The sequence below is a fragment of the Macrobrachium rosenbergii genome, chromosome 9 (assembly GCF_040412425.1).
Source record: "Macrobrachium rosenbergii isolate ZJJX-2024 chromosome 9, ASM4041242v1, whole genome shotgun sequence".
Taxonomy (NCBI): Eukaryota; Metazoa; Arthropoda; class Malacostraca; order Decapoda; family Palaemonidae; genus Macrobrachium; species Macrobrachium rosenbergii.
The window spans coordinates 37,675,776-37,697,705 of record NC_089749.1 but is presented as its reverse complement, the minus strand read 5'-3'; the positions used below and the strand labels follow the sequence as shown (position 1 = coordinate 37,697,705).

General features: G+C 41.2%; 1 protein-coding gene across 3 annotated transcripts in view; it reads left to right on the top strand.

The window, feature by feature from the left end:
• Positions 1-21,930, top strand: part of LOC136841697 (adenylate cyclase CyaB) — a 166,234-nt gene that overhangs the window by 21,040 nt on the left and 123,264 nt on the right. For 2 of the 3 annotated variants that reach the window (XM_067108917.1, XM_067108915.1), the window contains exons 1-2: positions 9,591-9,684; positions 10,066-10,243. In XM_067108917.1, coding sequence (XP_066965018.1) covers positions 9,635-9,684; positions 10,066-10,243 — 228 coding nt within the window. In that variant the 5' untranslated portion in view covers positions 9,591-9,634. Of the gene's footprint in view, positions 1-9,590; positions 9,685-10,065; positions 10,244-21,930 lie in introns of those variants that run through there. The other variant, XM_067108916.1, reaches the window with a different exon arrangement.

Here is a 21,930-nt window from a genome sequence, read left to right as displayed (position 1 = left end):
AGACCTCCCGGAGTTTCTCCAATCTCTTCGGTTGCTCCCGTTGAAGAAGGAGAGCTGTCAAGTGCATCGGAACCTGCAGTTGAGGAACAGTCCTCGACTTCATCAGCTTCTTCCGATTACCAGGTCTTGACACGTTTGCTGAAGGACTTGTTTGGGGACAAGTTTCAACCCTCTGCTCCTCGCCCTCCTCCTTCGCAGTTAACCTCATTAAAGTCACAGAAGACTTCAGGTTTTGTGAAGATGGCCACGTCTCTCTCTACGAAGAGGGCCTTTAAGAAAGTTCAGGAGTGGATGGACTCCAGGAAGGCCTAGTACAAGACTTCTTTCGCCCTGCCTCCGTCAAGATTGAGTGGGAAAGCGGGGATTTGGTACGAGACGGGAGAGGATGTTGGTTGGAGAGTTCCTTCCTCTTCCCAAGGGGACTTCGCCAGCTTTGTGGACGCTCCTAGGAGGTCTCTCCCTTCGTCAGCGAAGGTGTCCTGGACTTTGTCTGAAACTGAGCACCATCTGAAAGGTCTCTTCAGAACAATGGAAGTTTTCAACTTTCTGGACTGGTGCCTGGGAGTCCTGGACTTGCAGGCTCGAAGCCCTGACTCCATTAGTCTGGGAGGCTTATTCAGCGTCCTAGCTTGCATGGACAAGGCTGTCAGGGATGGCTCCGAAGAGCTGGCTGCCCACTTCTGTACGGGGCTTTTAAAGAAGAGAGCCTTATACTGCAACTTCACTGCGAAGTTGGTTTCTCCTTCACAGAGGGCAGAGTTGCTGTTCACCCCGATGTCTAGCCATCTTTTTCCCCAGTCCTTAGTCAAGGATACTGCCGCCACTTTGCAAGAGAAGGCTACTCAAGACCTCCTGGCCCAGTCTTCTAGACGTCCAGCAGTCCCTTTGACTTCTTCCCTTGGGCAGGCTTCCAAGATACAGAAGCCCTTTCGTGGGAGGAGCTTCTTCCTCTAGATCGTCCTCTCGAGGAAGAGGTCTCTCCAGAGGTAAAGCCCCTTCCAAACCTAGGGGCAAGAAGTGACTCTGTGGACCTCCAGACACCTGTTGGAGCCAGGCTTCTTTCCTTTGCAAGAGCCTGGAGAGAGAGAGGGACGGACAACTGGTCCCTCGAAGTCATCGAAAAGGGATACAAGATCCCATTCCTTGTCTTACCTCCGTTGTGCACGAAGCCCAAGGATCTGTCGCCCTCCTATCAGCAGGAGAAGCAGCAGATTCTTTTCGACCTGCTCGAGCAGATGCTCAAGAAGAGAGCTGTGGAACAGGTCTCAGATTTACAATCCCCAGGCTTCTACAACAGGTTGTTCCTGGTCCCGAAGCAGTCAGGAGGATGGAGACCAGTCCTGGACGTCAGCAGGTTGAACCATTTCGTTCTGAAAGAGAAGTTCAAAATGGAGACGTCCCAGTCGGTTATAGGAGCCGTAAGACCAGGCGACTGGATGGTTTCTCTGGATCTCCAGGACGCCTACTTTCACGTCCCTATACATCCTCTATCAAGGAAGTACCTGAGGTTTATCCTGCGGGGACAGGTATATCAATTCAGGGCTCTGCTTCGGGCTAAGCACAGCTCCCTATGGTCTTCACGGTGTTAATGAGGAATGTGGCGAGATGGCTTCACCTTGCAGGGATAAGAGTCTCGCTTTATTTGGACGATTGGCTCATTCGAGCCTCGTCAATGTCGAGGTGTCTGGAGGACCTTCACACGACGTTGGATTTGACGAAGTCCCTAGGACTTCTGGTGAATTTCGAAAAGTCCCATCTGACCCCGACTCAGTCCATCGTTTATCTGGGGATTCAGATGGATTCAGTGGCTTTTCGAGCTTTTCCGTCACAAGAAAGACAGCAACAGTGCTTAGACAAAGTTTCAGCCTTCCTGCGGAAAGAAACATGCTCGATGAGGGAATGGATGAGTCTGCTGGGGACCATTTCATCGCTGGAGAAGTTTGTTGCCCTGGGGAGACTACATCTCAGACCACTTCAGTTCTTCCTTGCAGAGAACTGGCAGAACAAGGAGGATCTGGAAGTTTCTCTGAAGATCTCGCCAAAGGTGAAGGATCACCTAAGGTGGTGGCTCGATCCCTCAAAGTTGGCAGAAGGCGTTTCTCTCAACCTTCAGAACCCCGACCTAGTGTTGTTTTCCGACACGTCCACATCGGGATGGGGAGCAACACTAGGGGGGGAAGAAGTGTCGGGCACCTGGAGAGGGGAACAAGTGTCCTGGCACATAAATCTCAAAGAATTGGGGGCGATTCAGATGGCCCTACTTTTCTTCGAGGGACGAGTCACAAACCGAGTAGTCCAGATCAACTCGGACAACACCACGGCCCTGGCATACCTAAAAAAACAGGGAGGAACTCACTCTCGGTCCCTGTTCACTTTAGCAAAGGACATCCTGCTGTGGGCACAGGCCCGGAATATTACGATCCTCACGAGGTTCGTTGCAGGTGTGGAGAACGTCCTTGCGGATCTTCTAAGTCGGCAACAACAACTGCTGCCGACTGAGTGGACCCTGCACCAAGAGGTTTGTCAGGGACTGTGGAGGCTATGGGGACGTCCCTTGGTGGATCTCTTCGCGACTTCCAAGACGAAGAGGCTTCCTCTTTACTGCTCCCCTGTACTCGATCCAGGAGCGATCTCAGTAGATGCTCTTCTCTGGGATTGGACGGGGATGGACGTTTATGCCTTTCCCCCGTTCAAAATCCTCGGAGAAGTCATCAGGAAGTTTGCGTCGTCGGAAGGGGCAAGGATGACGTTGATCGCCCCGTTTTGGCCTTCGAGGGAGTGGTTCACAGAGGTCTTGTCCTTCCTAGTGGACTTCCTGAGAACACTGCCCATGAGAGTCGATCTACTCAGACAGCCCCACTTCGAGAGGTACCACAAAAACCTCCCCGCTCTGAGTCTGACTGCATTCAGACTATCGAGAAGCTGGCCAGAGCGAGAGGTTTTTCAAGATCAGTGGCGAGAGCTATTGCCAGAGCCAGAAGATTCTCTTCCAGTAATTTGTACCAATCGAAGTGGACCGTGTTCAGGAGATGGTGTAGGAAGAAGGGCATTTCCTCTACCATGACCTCTGTGAGTCAGATAGCCGACTTCCTCTTGTTTCTGAGGAGTGAAGTCAAACTAGCGGTCCCGACTATCAAGGGATATAGGAGTATGCTATCAGCCGTTTTTAGGCATAGAAACCTGGACCTGACTAACAACAAAGACCTTCACGATCTATTAAAGTCATTCGAAACCATGAAGGTGCCTCAGCAAAGGACTCCTTCTTGGAACTTAGATGTGGTGTTACGGTTCCTGATGTCTAGTCCTTTCGAGCCTCTCCATTCTGCGACATTGAGGAACATTACCAGAAAGGCTATTTTCCTAACTGCTCTAGCGACTGCGAAGAGGGTTAGCGAACTTCAAGCCTTCAGTAAGCATATAGGCTTTAAAGGGTATAACGCAGTTTGTACTTTAAGGCCTACTTTTTTTAGCAAAAAAACGAGAACCCGTCTAACCCTTGGCCCAAGAGCTTCGAAATTAAGGGTATGGCTGAGATTCTGGGTCAAGAGCCAGAGAGAGGTTTGTGCCCTGTCAGGGCAAAACGAAGGAAAGTCGAGGCCCCTCGGACAATCTATGGTGTTCAGTGAAGAGACCGGACTTACCTATGTCGAAGAATGCACTGGCGTTCTTCCTGAGGAACACGATTAGAGAAGCCCATTTATGCTGTCAAGACACTGATTTTAAACTTCTGAAAGTCAATGCTCACGAGGTGAGGGTGGTTGCAACTTCAGTGGCTTTTCAGAAGAATATGACACTCAGTAACATTCTGGGTGCCACATTTTGGCGTAGCAACTCTGTGTTCGTTTCACACTACCTGAGAGATGTGAAGACGACATACGAGAACTGCTGCTCGCTAGGACCATACGTTTCCGCAGATACAATCCTGGGGGCAGGGGAGTGACACACATCCTATCCTATAGAAAATGGTTAGGAAGTGTTTTTATGGTTGTTTGTGGTCGACTTGCCAGAGGCGGACTTCCCACTCTTTAGCTTTAGTTTTGCTATCCTAACTTAGTTAGGCTTGGTCAGGTGGTTGTTTTTACTTTGTTTGCCCTCATTGTATGGTCAATATGGTCTAGTCACATCATGGTCACGCCCCCGTTGACAGATCATCTAGAACTCACCAGCTATACAGGTCACTACCTTGCTGGAGACTCTAGTAAAGCAGAAGTGGACTTGGGTGACAGTAATCACGAAGTCAGCTATGCTAGCAGGTAAGGAACCAAGGTGTCAATCACCTACATGTATTGTGTTTCCTAAATCCTATTCTATCTGTACCCACCTCCAATGGTGGTATTCAGCTATATATATATCTGACAGGTAAGTCTCATGAACAAAATGATATTTTAATGATAAAATAAAGTTTGTTCATACTTACCTGGCAGATATATATATTCATAGTGCCCGCCCACCTCCCCTCAGGAGACAGTGGCACTAGAAAATCTGAATAGAAAATGGGAATGGTTCCTGATACCCGCCTCACAGCGGCGGGAATGGGTACTAACCACCTGATCTCCCACTGCGTGTGTCGTAAGTTTTGAAATTCTGTCGGACTATCAGAGAATACAGCTATATATATATCTGCCAGGTAAGTATGAACAAACTTTATTTTATCATTAAAATATCATTTTTCCTAACTATACAAACCTAAGGTCCTTTACATTGCATGCTATGCCCACCTCATGCCACCCCTCAATCTGAACCTGGACCGAAAGGCAAAGTGGAATGTTTACATCCTGGCAGGTGGGTATCCCCGCCTACCTGGCGGTAGTTACTGCCTAACCACCTTGCTCAAGAGTTTAACAGCCGTTTCCAGCCTACGCCTGAAAGTAATTCCTAATGTAAAGGACCTTAGGTTTGTATAGTTAGGGAAAATACAATTTACTTTCAAAAATTGTGATTTTTGTTTATATATGCTTGTGTTTGATATTTATTAATACAAAACCACGATTTGTGATAACCTTGCATAAACCGTCGTTCCCTACGCTGTGTCTTGCGTTTGATGGCGAAGGGCGTAATTGGAGAAGCGTAACCGAGTGGTAATGCTTTTTTTCCAGCAGCCCTTTACGTGGCGCGCCTGTACATTTGGAGATATAGTTTGGGACGTAGTATCTTTGCTTCCCTACATTGATTGGGATGTTTGAGTTCGTTCCCTTCTTGGGCTTCTGCCCTCTGTGTATAAGGGGCATCACTACTTCCTTCCTACTTATGCTGACTACAAAAAGTTTTTTTAAATATTCGCGGAAAAATAGTTATAGGCCTATTTTGCAAAATATTTTAAATCACGTGCCTTGAGGGATGCTGAGAGTTCACGGATCACGCTGTTGTTTTGTTTACAAGCGTGATCCAGTTGCGCATGCGCGAATTTCCTTCTTCTCCCACTAGAAAGCATCAGCGATGCATCTCAGAAATTCTTTCATCACTTTGTCATAATTTTTGCACCATTTTATATTAGCCATTTCATAAATTTTTTTATATGAAAATGTGTGCAATTTCATGTAGAATACAACAAAAAACAACCGATGGTTGTAGATTTTATAAGTTTTGAAATATTTTCATATAAATCACGATAAGTGCCAAAATTTCAACCTTCGGTCAACTTTGACTCGACCGAAATGGTCGAAAAAGGCAATTGTAAGCTAAAACTCTTACATTCTAGTAATATTCAATCATTTACCTTCATTTTGCAACAAACGAGAAGTCTCTAGCACAATATTTCGATTTATGGTGAATTTTTGATAAAAACTTTTTCCTTAAGTCCGCGCACTAACTCCTTAAGTCCGCGCACTAACTATGCCGGAAATCTCAGAAATTCTTTCGTCACTATGTCGTAATTTTTGCACCGTTTAATATTAGCCGTTACATAAAGTTTTATACTGTATATGAAAATGTGCGCAATTTCATGTAAAATACAACAAAAAACAACCGATGGTTGTAGCTTTTATCAGTTTTGAAATATTTTCATATAAATCACGATAAGTGCCAAAATTGCAACCTTTGGTCAACTTTGACTCGACCGAAATGGTCGAAAAATGCAATTGTAAGCTAAAACTCTTACATTCTAGAATATTCAATCATTTACCTTCATTTTGCAACAGATTGGAAGTCTCTAGCACAACATTTCGATTTATGGTGAATTTTTGAAAAAAACTTTTTCCTTACGTCCGCGCGGTTACTCTGCCGAAAATTTCAGAAATTCTTTCGGCATTTTGTCGTAGTTTTTGCATTGTTTTATATTAGCCGTTACATAAAGTTTTATATGTGAAAATGTGCTCAATTTCATGTAAAATACAACAAAGAACAACCCATGGTTGTAGCTTTTATCAGTTTTGAAATATTTTCATATAAATCACGATAAGTGCTAAAATTTCAACCTTCACCAACTTTGACTCGACTTTGGGAAATGGTCGAAAAAATGCAATTGTAAGCTAAAACTCTTACAGTCTAGTAATATTCAATCATTTATCTTCATTTTGCAACAAATTGAAAGTCTCTAGCACAATATTTCGATTTATGGTGAATTTCTGAAAAAACTTTTCCTCTTACTGCTCATGCCGCCAACTCGGCCGAACATCTCAGAAATTCTTTCGTCACTTTGTCGTAATGTTTGCACCATTTTATATTAGACGTTACATAAAGTTTTATATATGAAAATGTGCGCAATTTCATGTAGAATACAACAGAAAATAACTCATGGTTGTAGCTTTTATCAGTTTTGAAATATTTTCATATAAATCACGGTAAGTGCCAAAATTTCAACCTTCGGTCAACTTTAACTCGACCGAAATGGTCGAAAAACGCAATTGTAAGCTAAAACTCTTACATTCTAGTAATATTCAATCATGTACCTTCATTTTGCAACAAATTGGAAGTCTCTAGCACAATATTTTGATTTATGGTGAAATTTTGAAAGAAAAACCTTTTTCCTTACGTCTGCGCACGGTAACTCGGCTGAACATTTCAGAAATTCTTTCGTCACTTTATCATAATGTTTGCACCGTTTTATATTAGTCGTTACATAAAGTTTTTTATATGAAAATGTGCGCAATTTCATGTAGAATACTACAAAAAATAACTCATGGTTGTAGCTTATATCAATTTTGAAATATTTTCATATAAATCACGATAAGTGCTAAAATTTCAACCTTCGGTCAACTTTAACTCGACCGAAGTGGTCGAAAAACGCAATTGTAAGCTAAAACTCTTACATTCTAGTAATATTCAATAATTTACCTTCATTTTGCAACAAATTGGAAGTCTCTAGCACAATATTTCAATTTATGGTGAATTTTTGAAAAAAAAACTTTTTCCTGGGCTCCCTGCAAACTCTCGGCCAACATCTCAGAAATTCTTTTGTCACTTTGTCATAATGTTTGCACCGTTTTATATTAGCTGTTACATAAAGTTTTATATATGAAAATGTGTGCAATTTCATGTAGAATACAACAAAAAATAACTCATGGTTGTAGCTTTTATCAGTTTTGAAATATTTTCATATAAATCACGATAAATAGAAAAAATTCTACCTTCAGTCAACTTTAACTCGAACGAAATAGTCGAAAACTGCAATTGTAAGCTAAAACACTTACAGTCTAGTAATATTCAATCAATTACTTTCATTTTGCAACAAACAGAAAGTCTCTAGCACAATATTTCGATTTATGGTCAGTTTTTAAAAAAACTTTTTTTTTACGTCCGCGCGTTACGAATTCATGCATCATTTTGTGATAATATTTTCTCTGTGTTGCTTTGATCGTTTTACAATTTGTTGTATACCAAAATCATCGCAATTTAGTGTACAATACAAAGAAGAAAAAACTCGTTAGCTTTAACCGTTTTGCTCACAATGCGATTTGTATACAATTATATATGAAAATTTTATTTTGCACTGTCATATATTTCAATATTTATATGTGATAATGACATTTTTTTTCATTTCTGATGATTGCATACTAAACTTCAGGCAATGAAAAAAAGGAGCCCAAAATGAACTCTTAATCTTAAAAACTAAGCGTGCTGTGATTTAAAAATTAAAACTTTTTTTCCGCTTCGGTGCCTAACTCCGAACACCGCCAGCATACGACAGACACTTTTGTAAATAGAGGCTTGGCGTTTAAGGGTTAAGGGATCTAACCAGGAAAACTCTTTTTCTGGTCACCTTGGCCACTGCCAAAAGATCCAATGAAATCCATGCTTTGGAAAGAAATATCGGATTTTCTCAGGGGAATGTAGTTTGCTCCTTTTCCTTAGACTTTTCAGGTAAGAACGAATCGCTATCGAATCCATGGCCTCATTCTTTAATGATCAAGAGCTTGTCCTAGATAGTAGGCCTTTCTGAAGAAGAAAGAACTCTCTGTCCAGTAAGGGCCCTTAAGTTTTGTCTTCACAGAACGAAGAACATTCGTTGTACTTCAAGGAACCTTTGGTGTTCTGTGGAATATCCCTCTTGACCTTTTTCTAAGGATGCCCTGGCATTTTTTCTCAGGAACTTGATTTCGGAAGCACATTCCATGGTAAGCGAAGACTCCCTCTCCTCTTACAAGGTAAAACTCCATTAGAGCGGTCACTACGTCTTTGGCGTTTAAGTGCAGTTTATCCCTCACGTCAATTGTGCAAGCGACTTTTGCAAGTGCAAGTCGTTGTTTGCATCGCATTACTTAAGGGATATTGAGACTACTTACGATCACTGCAGTACCTTGGGTCTGTTTTACGTGGCTGGCGTGGTGTTGGGGGAGGAAACGTAGAAAGCAATGTCCTTTCTTTAATCCCTTTGTCTTGCTTAGGATGTTGAGTTTTTTTGGGGAGCCTGGGAGTACTATGTACTTGGAGTACCCTCCAGTCTTCTGGTTTTAATGGTTGGGTATTGGTGTTTTTAATTTGGTTTTTGGTGGTTATGGTGACTATTTACTCTGGTTATTTTGTGTGGTACTGTGCCCTGGGCAAGGGCATCTTGTACTATGCTAGCCCTCGGAAATTAGTCCATCGCTACAAAGCACCCACTGTAGTAGTAGGCCCTCAAGGCTTTACCGCCTCGCCTCTACTGGATAAGATGAGCGCAGCCAGAGGCAGTATCTACCTGTAGCAGCTCTCTTATCAGGTAAGGTTCAACAACACTGATTCAGTGTTAGCAAATTTCTATTCTCAGACTCATTACTATTGATAATGTTTTGTGATAGATATGTCCAACATTCCCACCTCCATTCAATGTGGGAATCAGCAGTGTAATTACTGGGTAAGTTACTTATATAAAAATGACATTTTTATAATAAAATAAAAGTTTTATACATACTTACCCAGTAATTACATGATTGGAGCCCACCCGCCTCCCCTCACTTGGACATAAGGGCATAAACAAATTGAAGCTCTTTACTATGTTGTACCTCCTCTGCTCCTGAAAGTGGGCAGGGCATGTTGCCATAACCAAAACAAACCAATGTGACCTGCAATTTCAAAATTTTAAGCTGCTGGTTAAAAGAAACCAATAGCTGTGTAATTACTGGGTAAGTATATATAAAACTTTATTTTATTATAAAAATGCCATTTTTTCTGTAGCGTTGTTCTTCGCTGTACACACATATGAGGGCCTTGCTTTTGAATGGATCTAACTTCTGGCAGCAGTAAGATCCAGAAAGGATTCCAGATAAGGTAAGAATGTCTGGGGTTTCATGCAAGAAACTGGAATTTTCTCTAGCTGAACTACTAGACAGTCATCTGGCAGCCATTCAATCTTTTGTTTGAATGCTGACTCGCCTGTTGGAGCGGAGATTTAAGCTATCTTTAACAGTAGGTAAGTATCCAGATAAATTTTATTATGACAGTTTATAAACTTGTGGTATTTACATTATGCATCAAGAACAACACATTCCCCGTTCCTACATGTATATGTTATTTTGCAGTACCCTGTATTTAAAATATTTAAATATTTTAATTGCAGTACAGTACTGTACACAATGAAAAATTGGTGCTAAATAGAAGTAATGAATACACACAAAAATTTCAGTAGTTTCTGTCTTTTTTTTTGGAAAGGTTTCATCTTGCTGTATTCACTATGCCTCGGAATGTGGAAATAAAGGCTCGAGTTAACAACGTAAAAGAACTGCATAAGAGGGCAGCTGAGCTCTCCAGTAGTGAAGGATCAGTTTTGGAACAAGAAGACACTTTTTATAATTCTCCTCAAGGTCGCTTGAAGCTAAGAGTAATCAAAGTAAGCCTATCAGTAATTTAATATAATCTTGTAAGATGCTATTTGAGGACAAGCCTTATTTGTTCTTCATTTGCCCATTGCCCTCACTTTCTTAAATGGATATATGTCTGATTCAATATAGTAAATGTAAATAAGAAAACAAAGCTCTCATTACCAAATATTGTTGCTGTCTTTGCAGCAGGACTGTTATCCTCTCTTTTGTCAAATTTGTTAACCCTTCCAGGTTTTGGCCTCTTGGTTAGTTTGTGCATCATGTGCCTCACATTTACCAAGTTTAGTGTTTGCCTAGCGATAATTCACTTTAGTGGTTATTATGGGAGAGTTATTTCTTAAGAGAGAACAGTAATTTTGGTTGAGGCTTCAGACAAGCTGTGTATATCGTAGAGAGGATTCAGTGTACAAAAACATTTTTATTGATTTCTAAATTATTTTGTATAAAAATTGTTTTATATAAGCTACTTACCAAGTAATTACATAGCTATTAGTTTCTGTTAACTAGCAGCTAGAATTTTGAAATTTGTGGTAGCGCTACGTTTGTTTTGGCTAGGCGAGTGACCCCGCCCACTTTCAGGGTAAGAGAGGAACCAGCTTAGTAAATGATCTCAATAAATTTCTGATGGCTATGGTTACAGTGATTGGCAGCAGCAGTTTTTTGGAATTTCTCTTCTCTTTTGATCTTGGAATCATTGGGCAAGTATTCTCTTTATGGTAGGCTTTTTTTGGAGGCCAGTATTACCGATTTTGACGATTTTTGAGATTTTCTTTGACTTGTGACTTGTTCACAATGTCCGGTTCGGGCTCTCAAAGTTTTAGGTTTTACAGTAAAGGCTGCAAAACGAGATTGACTAAATAATGCTATTATACTCATTGTACATCTTGCAGGGGTCAAATTGTTCCCTGATTTGACTTGTGAGGAATGTGTTTCATGGGATCCTTGTGCAAGGTCGGGATAAAAGAGGGTCTAGAGCTAGTAGTTTCAAGAAGACTTTAGCTAGTCAGGTGTCTGCAAAATCTTTATCTGATAATTCTGATTCTTTGCCTATTCCACCTGATCCCCCCTCAATCTGTACCAATAACTCCTCACAGGTTACAACAGAGCACCCAAGATTACCAACCTTGAGTCTGTGTTAATCTTAAGTTTGGTTTACTTGTTGATAAGATGGAGAAAATTGGTACTTTTTCCAAAGTCCTAATGGAGAAAGTGAACGTTGAAGGGGCTGACAATGAAGTGTTAGTGGAGGAGGTGGCTGTCTGTCCCGCCAGTTCTCCTAGGCCAAGGTCCCTGGCAGAATTTTGTTAAACCTGGGAGACTTACAAACTGGCAGCCCAAAGGAGGTCTGGGGTCTGCCCCACAAGATCTCATTTTGTACCTGTTGCCGAGGTTACAACAGAGCACCGCTGTGTGTCTATTGGATTAGTCTTTAGCTAGTATTTCCAGCTGTGACTCCAGTCCTAGGTGCCAATGGTGTTTTCTTGGTGAATCTTGTCCTCTGAAGAGGAGTGCCCCGGGTGCTTCTCAGCCTACTGCAGTTCCTATTAAGAAAGGTAAAGAAACCTCCAGAATGTCTTCCTTCTTGTAGTTTTTGGGACAGTCTAGAATGTTTCTCCCAGGATCATTCAGAGTTGGTGGGACAAGTTCAGCCTTCTAAGCACACTGCTTCTCAGATGCGCTCTTCTGCATCGAGAACTTCGTTTTCTTTTTCTTCTAAGGGCCCATCTTTAGCTTCGGAGGATTTGCCTCGACAGATAGTGATGTCGAAATGCTCACCAGCGCCCATGCCCCCAGCTTCTGTCCCTGTAGCGCCTGTACAATCTGCTTTACCTGAACCTTCTTTGGCTGAGAAGCAGTCTTTGGCGCTAGAACTTCCTTCCCCAATTGAAGGTGTTGCTCCTTTTTGTGTGGCTCTCTCTGAGTGCCCTTCATCTTTTGTGCGACCAGCATCTCCTGAGTGCTCCTCAGCTGAACGCATTTTGGCTCCTGGGCGGCCTCTGGCACATGTGCGCTCGTTGGCTCCCGAGCGCCCATTGGTGCCCATTCAGCTTTTGCAGCAAGATGTTTTGTTGGTGCCCAAGTCTATCTCCGCTTCCGAGTGCCCGATTTCGTCTGTTTCTTCGGCAGCGCCCGTGTCTCCTTCTGTGCTGCCTACTCCTGCTACGGCATTTGCAGTTTCGCTCCCAGTTATGTCTTTTCCTTCATCTTCTGCAGCACAACAGGTTCCCTCTGTTTTGGATCCTTTTGTTCAGTCGATCCAACGCAGTTTGGATAATATCCTTGGTTTAATTCATAAAGCCCCATCTGCCCCCCAGCCCACTGTGGAATTGTCACCAATTTCATTTGAGGAGGAGGAAGAAGCGGATGCTGTTACCCCTCCATCAGGGTATGCCTCTTTACTCAGATTTCTGCTGGTGACTTTTCCAGACTTCTCTCCTGTAGCTCCGGCTTCGATGTACCTAATGGATAATCAGATGACTTTGTCGAGGCTTCCTAAAATGGTGCTGTCCTCCTCAGCTAAGAAAGTTCTCCATGAAGTGGAAAACTGGATCTCGAGCAAGAGGGAGGTGGGAACAGCCGTCTAGATTGTTGCAGAGAAGATACCTTTCTTATGCGACCGGAGAGGCTCCATCCATGGGAGCTTCTGCCTCCTCCCAGGGAGACTTCTCCAGGCTAATTGACTCCTCCAGATGGTCGGCATTCAATTCAGCCAAGATTTTGTTCTCATCCTTGGAATTGGACCACCTTATTAAGCACTTATTCAAGGTCTTGAAAGATCTCAGCTTTCTCGACTGGGCAGCAGGAGCCCTTGCCCGTAAATTGAAGGATTGCCCTCATATCCCAGAAGACTTTTCTTCGGATTTTTCGGGGGTCATCTCTTGCCTAGATAAAGGTATTAGAGATGGTTCGTTTGAATTATCCTCATTATTTTGATGAGAATCCTCAAGAAAAGGGAGCTTTGGTGTTCCTACACCACAAAGGGAGTTACCCCTTCCCAGAAGTCTGTGCTCCTCTTCTCTTGTCTTGATAAGAAGCACCTTTTCCTTCAAGCAGCTGTGCTGCAGATTGCTTCTGATCTACAGAAGTCTACTCAGGACCTTCTCTCACAATCAGTGAGACGACCTAGAGAGTCTTTGGCCTTCACCTCTAGGACAGTTTTTTCAGTTCAGTCCCAGCCCTTTCGGGGTAGAGGCAGACAAAGGGTCTTCCCCAGGGCTCGCAGAAATGCCCGATTCACCCCCAGAGCAATCAAGAAGTCCTCCAACAAACCACCTGCACGTTAATGAGGATCTAGTCCTCTGCACACCTGTGGGGGCAAGACTCTTCCACTTTTGGGAGCATTGGGAAGCAAGAGGAGTGGAGAGTTGGATTGTTTAAGTTCTGAGAGAGTGTTATTTGATCTCGTTTCTTAAAAAACCTCCCTTAACCAACAAGCCTGTATTATTGACGGCCTACTCGTCAGACTCCGAGAAGTTTTCAGCTCTCTCCCAAGAAGTGACAGCTCTCCTTGAAAAAGAAGCAGTCGAACTAGTTGAGGACACCTCCTCTCCGAGTTTCTACAATCGGCTATTTGTAGTCCCCAAAGCCTCGGGGGGCTGGAGGCTGGTTCTGGAGGTTAGTGCCATGAACTTATACGTCCAGAAAACAGAATTTAAGACTGGTAAGTCCCAGTCCATCCTTGCATCCATTTGTCTGGAAGATTGGATGATCTTGCTAGACATGAAAGACACCTACTTCCATGTCCCAATTCATCGAGACTCTAAGTTTTCAAGGTTTGTGTTCCAGCACAAAGTGTACCAGTTCAGAGCCCTTTGCTTCGATCTGTCGACGAACCCCACAGGTATGCACTCATGTTCTAGCACCAGTAGCGAAATGGTTACACTTGATGGGGGTCTACATTTTGCTGTATCTCAACGATTGGCTTATTCGCTCCCAGTCGAAGGAAAAATGTGCGGAGGACCTTTACAAGACCCTTCTCACCCAGGATTTGGGCTTCTTGATAAATTTCCCAGAGTCTCAACTGGCTCCTTCTCAGGAGATGGCATATTTGGGGATGAGGATAAACTCTTGGATTTTTCGGGCTTTTCCCTCCCCCCAAAGGATAGACTCGTGCCTTCAGAAGGTAAACAAATTTCTCACCCTTCAGTCCTGTTCTGCAGACAGCTGGATGAGCCTTTTGGGGACTCATCCATGGAACAGTTCGTGTCCCTGGGAAAGCTATACATGGGAAGCTTAGTTTTTTGAAAAACAACTAGAACAGAAAGAAATACCCGGATTCTTTAATTTTTCCGATAATGAGGGAAATAAAAGAGGATCTTGCTTGGTGGAATTCACGAGACAAGCACTCTCGAGGGAAATCGCTCTTCCCTCTGAACCCCGACCTAGTGTTTTATTCAGATGCATCAGACATAGGGTGGGGAGCCCTCCTTGGAGACAAAGAAGTTTCAGGCCTTTGGGCTTCAGAACAGATGAAATGGCACATCAATGTGAAAGAATTGACGGCAATTCACTGGAGATTGCAAACGTTTGCATTGGAGGTGTCTGGGAACACAGTGTCCGTCCTACTCGGACAACACCACGGCTCTGTCCTGTGTCAGAAAACAAGGGGAACTCATTCATTTACCCTTTGCCAAGCAGCAAGAGCCCTACTCATTTGGACAGATCAGACTCAAACCCAGATCCTAACCGGATTTATTCAGGGGAAATTCAGCTTATTAGCAGACTAACTCAGCCCTCGAAAATAAGTTCTCCCCACGGAATGGACTCTTGGCCCTCTCGTATGCGTAGAGTTGTGGAAAATGTGGGGAAGGCTGGTTTTAGATCCGTTTGCAACCGCAAAAAACCATTGTCTCCCCCTGTATCGTTCGCCAGCGCCAGATCCACAAGTGTGGGTGACAGACACAATGCATTTAGATTGGTCGAACATGGACCTTTATGCCTTCCCCCCATTCAAGATGGTGAGAGAAGTATTCAACAAGTTCCAGAATCATCGGAATGTAAAGATGACTTTAGTTGCCCCATTCTGGCCAGCATGGGAATGGTTCCCGGACTTGCTGGAACTTCTCATGGATTTTCCAAGACTGCTGCCTCAAAAACCCAATCTACTCAAACAACCACATTTCAGAAGGTTCCATCAAGGACTGTCCACTCTGGCTCTAACTGTGTTCAGACTGTCTACAGATTGGTTCTCCCTTGATATGGGACTACCTTGATGTAGTGAGGGGGCTCTTGAACCCCAGGAATTTGTTCCCGGGTTTGAGTCCAAGAGTATCATGTATTATTTCACATTACTGTGGACTAATATTGTGGAATTTTCCAATTTTCCTGAAATTTATTGGGTCTGTTAAACCTTTAACGCCGACTGGACGTATTTTACGTTGACGAAAATTGTATGTCGGGTGGCAAGTGGACGTAAAATACGTCGACTACAAAAAGTTTTTTTAAATATTTGCGGAAAAATACTTATAGGCCTAGTTTGCGAAAAATTTTAAATCACGCGCCTTGAGGGATGCTGGGAGTTCACGGATCATGCTGTTGTTTTGTTTACAAGCGTGATCCAGCTGCGCATGTGACGCATCTCAGAAATTCTTTCATCACTTTGTCATAATTTTTGCACCGTTTTATATTAGCTGTTACATAAAGTTTTATATATGAAAATGTGCGCAATTTATGTAAAATGCAACAAAAATAACTCATGGTTGTAGCTTTTATAAGTTTTGAAATATTTTCATATAAGTCACGATAAGTGCCAAAATTTCAACCTTCGGTCAACTTTGACTTGACCGAAATGGTTGAAAAACTGTAATTGTAAGCTAAAACTCTTACATTCTAGTAATATTCAATCATTTACCTTCATTTTGCAACAAATTGGAAGTCTCTAGCACAATATTTCGATTTATGGTGAATTTTTGAAAAAAAAACTTTTTCCTTACGTCTGCGCACGCTAACTAGGCCGAAAATCTCAGAAATTCTTTAGTCACTTTATTGTAATGTTTGCACCGTTTTATATTAGCCTTTACATAAAGTTTTATATATGAAAATGTGTGCAATTTCATGTAGAATACAACAAAAAATAACTCATGTTTGTAGCTTTTATCAGTTTTGAAATATTTTCATATAAATCACGATGTGCCAAAATTTCAACCTTCGGTCAACTTTGACTCGACCGAAATGGTCGAAAAACGCAATTGTAAGCTAAAACTCTTACATTCTAGTAATATTCAATCATTTACCTTCATTTTGCAACAGATTGGAAGTCTCTAGCACAATATTTTAATTTATGGTGAATTTTTGAAAAAAACTTTTTCCTTACGTCCGCGCGTGCTAACCAGGCCGAAAATCTCAGAAATTCTTTCGTCACTTTGTCGTAATGTTTGCACCATTTTACATTAGCCGTTACATAAAGTCTTATATATGAAAATGTGTGCAGTTTCATGTAGAATACAACAAAAAATAACTCATGGTTGTAGCTTTTATCAGTTTTGAAATATTTTCATATAAATCACGATCAGTGCCAAAATTTCAACCTTCGGTCAACTTTGACTCGACTGAAATGGTCGAAAAACGCAATTGTAAGCTAAAACTCTTACATTCTAGTAATATTCAATCATTTACCTTCATTTTGCAACAAATTGGAAGTCTCTAGCACAATATTTTGATTTATGGTGAACTTTTGAAAAAAACTTTTTTTACGTCCGCGCGTTACTAATTCATGCATCATTTTGTGATAATATTTTCTGTGTGGCTTTGATCATTTTACAATAGGTTATATACCAAAATCATCGCAATTTAGTGTACAATACAACGAAAAAAAATAACTCATTAGCTTTAACCGTTTTGCTCACAGCGCGATTTGTATACAATTATATATGAAATTTTTTTTGCTGTCATATATTCCAATATTTATATATGATAATGATATTTTTTTTTCATTTCTGATGGTTGCATACTAAACTTCAGGCAATGACAAAAAAAGGAGCCAAAAATGAAATCTTAATCTTAAAAACTAAGCGTGCTGTGACCTTTTGAAAAAAACTTTCTTTCCGCTTCGGCACTAACTCGCAAACTGCGCCGACATACGCTTTTGTAAATAGACGCTCAGCGTTTAAGGGTTAAACTGGAAAAGATATCATAGCTGGGATTGGGTAAATATCCGAAGCTAAATAGTGGGAACTGTGGTAGAACCATCAACTACCTGATAATGTTTGGACCTGAGAGATATCAGATTGATATCAGCAATCTTCGCTTATCGTCATCCTGTTGGAACGGAACCCCTGCCTATAGCCGGGGACTACCTGTAATCTTTACGAGGGCATAAATGATGAGAGTACACCTGACTGCCCTCAGAAGACGTAGGAACTCACCCAGGACACTTGGTCCTCCACTCTGCTCCTTGAGCTGAACCGTTTGCAATATTTCGTGGCTGTCCCTGAGCCTAAAGTTTCCTTTGTACTGAAGTGCCTTAACGCTACCCTCCACTGCTGGCCCCCCGAGGAAGGAGGAATCCATCTCTCGATGAAGGTAATGTGCTGATGTCAAGGTTCTCAAGTCAGTCACGTCCCAGTTAGTCTTTAACTATTTTTCCATTTCCTTTCCAAGTCGATATACCTGCAGTGGGAACTGTATTACTTTCAAATTTGTATTAAAGTAAAGATAATTACTGTGCAGTGAATTATTCATTTAATTACTTGGAATCAGAGTCACCGAAATCGAGGCCCTTCTTAGGTACATTCTGTGCATTCCTTCGATTCCTTAATTAATGCTCCCTATACAACTACGTAATCATTTGTATTCCTGATTACAGGTAGGAATTACCTGCTGTGGATCTGATCATCATTTTGTGTGTGCAGTGGTATAACCCCTGCTTTCTCCCCCCTCCTTGATGGCCTTTTGAAGTGGGCCTTTTGAGGGTGAGTGGTCTGTGGAGGTTACACTGTGAGCCTTACACGTTTGTGGACTTAGATAAAATTTCGTGAGTGCCCAGAGACTAATAAGAGATAAATCTTAAGTCTTGAGCTTCAGGCTTATAAAAGTTACTAAGTGCCTTCTATAGATAAAGGCTCGGTTATGGCTACCCATTTGTAGGTGGAAAAGAAGGATTTTTAGACAATAATAAACATAATTAGGGAATATACATCTCATTTAACCTTTAATTTCATTTATGAAAGAAAAATAGCTCACATTTAAGCATGAAGCCCATGTGAAACTTAGAAGTCTTCCAAGAATTTTTAGACAATAATAAACATAATTAGGGAATATATATTTCATTTAACCTTTTAATTTCATTTATGAAAGAGAAAAATAGCACACATTTAAGCATGAAGCCCATGTGAAACTTAGAAGTCTTCCAAGAAGTTCTCATTCCCAACAACAGAATTTTCTGGTGGTGGGTAGCTCAGTGGATACAAACTCCGCAGAAGACAATAGCAAGAAAGGTGAAAGTGTTTCCCTTATAAACCCTGATCTGAAGATGGCAAAGATAAGTCCTTAAATATCCTTATCTTCAGTGAAGCTGAACCCAGTTTTTCCTACATCAAAAACTGTAAGGAGTGACTATTGCACATGCGCTTCTGCCATCGTGTTTACTACCAGAGCAGGCAAAAGACCAGCCTCCCATTACCCTCTACTAGTCAAAGTAGTGCGCACAATGATTCAGTTCTCACAAAATTGCTTTGATTTCAAATTTTTTCATCAGCAAGAATCATGGAAACATCTAAACTTGAAAGTTAAGTGCTTATATTTAAGCTCCAGTTAAAAATTTTTAGTTTAAAATGAGGAACAAGTTCATTTTGTGTATGGAAACTGGAAACCAGACTTTGTTTTCCAAGCAAATGGTCGGTGCTCTCTCATGATCTCTGTTATTTGCGAAAGGCCAAAAATTTGAATTTTTGATCATTCTATTTAGAAGTTTTAACTAAAGAACTGTTCAACAATTTATTATATTAATTTGGATAATCCTTTCAGATATCGATGTCCACAATAGCCTAGGCAGTAGCCTACATGAGATGGTAGCCTAACAAATTCAGTGTAAATAATTTAGACTATAGTAGATGTTGCCTGTAGCCTGTAATCTGGGATTACATATCCTAAGGTGATTTAAATGACCTGGATTAGGTAATAACCTAAATTAGGGTAAATAAGGACCTTTTAAGACATTCTTTTATGGTCCTAGGCAGCAGGCTGGCTTACACCAAGGACCCTATAATTTGATAAACAGGCTACAGAATTTTTCCCTCAGTATAGCCTGTACTGTATACTTAGGCATGAGGCAGCAGCCTAGCTTACACCAAGGACCCTAGAATTTGATAAACAGGGTACAGAATCTTTCCTTTATATAGCCTGTATACTTAAGCATGATCTAGAATAATCCAGGACTATGCAGTATCTTATATTAGGTTAAGTGATAACCTTTTACAAAACATCCCATTATCGGACTAAATCATTAGCCTAGACTATGCAGTCTAGGACTAGATGAAAATAGTAACCTGTGCTGGATGAGATGGTAGCCTAGCTTTAAGGCTATCTACTAAGGTAATTGTATTTTACTTAACCCATACCCTTAATTGTGAATAAAATAATCCGGATTAGGCAGTATCTAGATTAGAGTAAGTAATAGCCTAGCTATAAGATTTCACATTATGGGGTTACTATTTTATATAGTAGACCAGATAACTTAGGGTTGGATACAAACAACAACCTGAGTTAGACAAAAATAGTAGCCTAACTTTTAAATTTACATATCAGTAAGTTGCTGGTTTTATATAGCCTATACATTTAAGTGTGATCTATAAAAATCTGGATTAGGTAATAAGCTATACTAGGCTAAGAAAGAACAAATAAGCCTAGGAATATATATAAACAGTATTTTAGGATCAATAACACTGGTAAGGTCTTATGTAGCCTATAACCTTACAAGTGATATAAACCTACAACAGGCAATAGCCTAACCAGATTGATTAGGAATCCCTTCTTAAGGGAATATCCTGCTGTTAATTTAGAAACAGCATGGCTGAGTATCAGACAAAAGGGTAGTCTTGGCTACATAAAACAGAAAACCAGATTATAAGAGGGTTAATTTTTGTATAACTTATATCATTAGGTTTTAAATAACCCTAGAAAGAAGCAGATTAGAGTAGGTTAAGCAAGAACCCTCTAAAAAAATTTCTATGCTCAGAGTAACATAGATTATACTAGAAGGATTAACCTAAGCCCTATAAAACAGTAGCTTGGGTTAGTGAAACAAATTATTTCATAGAAGATTAGTCTGAATGGCATGACAATTTAGAATTAAAATTTCACATAGCCATTGTAAAAGGACTACAGTAACAGTTTAAGTAATATAGCCATATATGGTGTCAAAATTAACCTAAACCTCAAAGGTTTAAGTTAATGTAGATATATTTTATAAAAGGTAGTACATTTACACACTAGTAATCAGATTAACCTGTAAGATGTAATATGCTAACGATGCAGGGATTTACAAAAATGTCCCATATTAAAAACAATTTATACTAATTAGTTTCTAATAAGAACTTATTTTTTTCATACGGGACTGCCATTCTGCAGCTATTAGCTGTGTTCCTTCTTTCCTGAGTTCCCGGACAATGACCGTAGCTAATTTTGTAAAAATTCCTGGGGTAATGTTTAGCCCAAAAGGCATGACTTTGAACCTATACGTATCTTTCCCTATCTGGAACCCTAAGAAGGGGTGGAAGGGAGCAGTGATAGGGACATGCCAGTATGCGTCTTTCAGATCTGTAGTAACTGTCCAAGTCCCTTTTGGAATGACTGAATGTACTTGGACAACAGTAGTCGTCCGAAACCTTTGGCAAACAATGTACTTGTTCAATGTTGATAGGTAGAGGATCACTCTTCGTTCGGAGGAATCCTTTTTGGGAACACTGAAGAGACGTGCTTGGTGGCGAATATACACATGTTTCTCTATTGCACCTTTTAACAGGGCCCTCTGCATGTAATCTTCCAGAAAGGGGTCTGGTTCTTGAAAGAACCCCTTTAAAGGTTGGGGGGGGGATGAGACCATTTCCATCCCAGCCCATTTAGAACAATGCTTTGTCCCCAAGGAGAAGACTTCCATTCCCTGTGATGTCTTTGAAACCAACCCCCGACCAAACAATTCCTATTGGTATCCCCCTCTTCCTCTACCTTTTCCCTTGACAGGCATTCTGGGCATTTCTCTTCCTTTTCCTTTGTACAACAGTTTTTGGACCTTGTAAAAAGGATGGACGATATATGTTTTTCCTCCATTGTCCCAGATTTCAAAGGTTTTGAGCAAACTCCTAACCATCAAAGGAACAGCTTACTTAATAGCCCCATATTGGCCAAACAGGAATTGGTTCCTATCACTTCAACAACGGGCAAAAAGATCAATTACACTATCATCCGCTGTTCTGTCCCAGAAAGTAGGAGGGAAAATCGTTTACGCATCCTCCTTTCTGAGCTGAGACCTTCATGTATGGATTTTTTAGATACAGTCGACCCTTGTTACAACAGACTAATGGGGGGGGCCAGGGTGTCCGTCTTAGCCGATAGTCCGGTTTAACCAGCGATTTCTATATACATACCTATAAACACCTATAAATATACTGTATTTCATTATTTTTATAAAGAGTATGGATAATAAACCAATGTAGAAACGTTTGAATTAAAGCTCATGGTAAAAGATGAAAAATGAAGA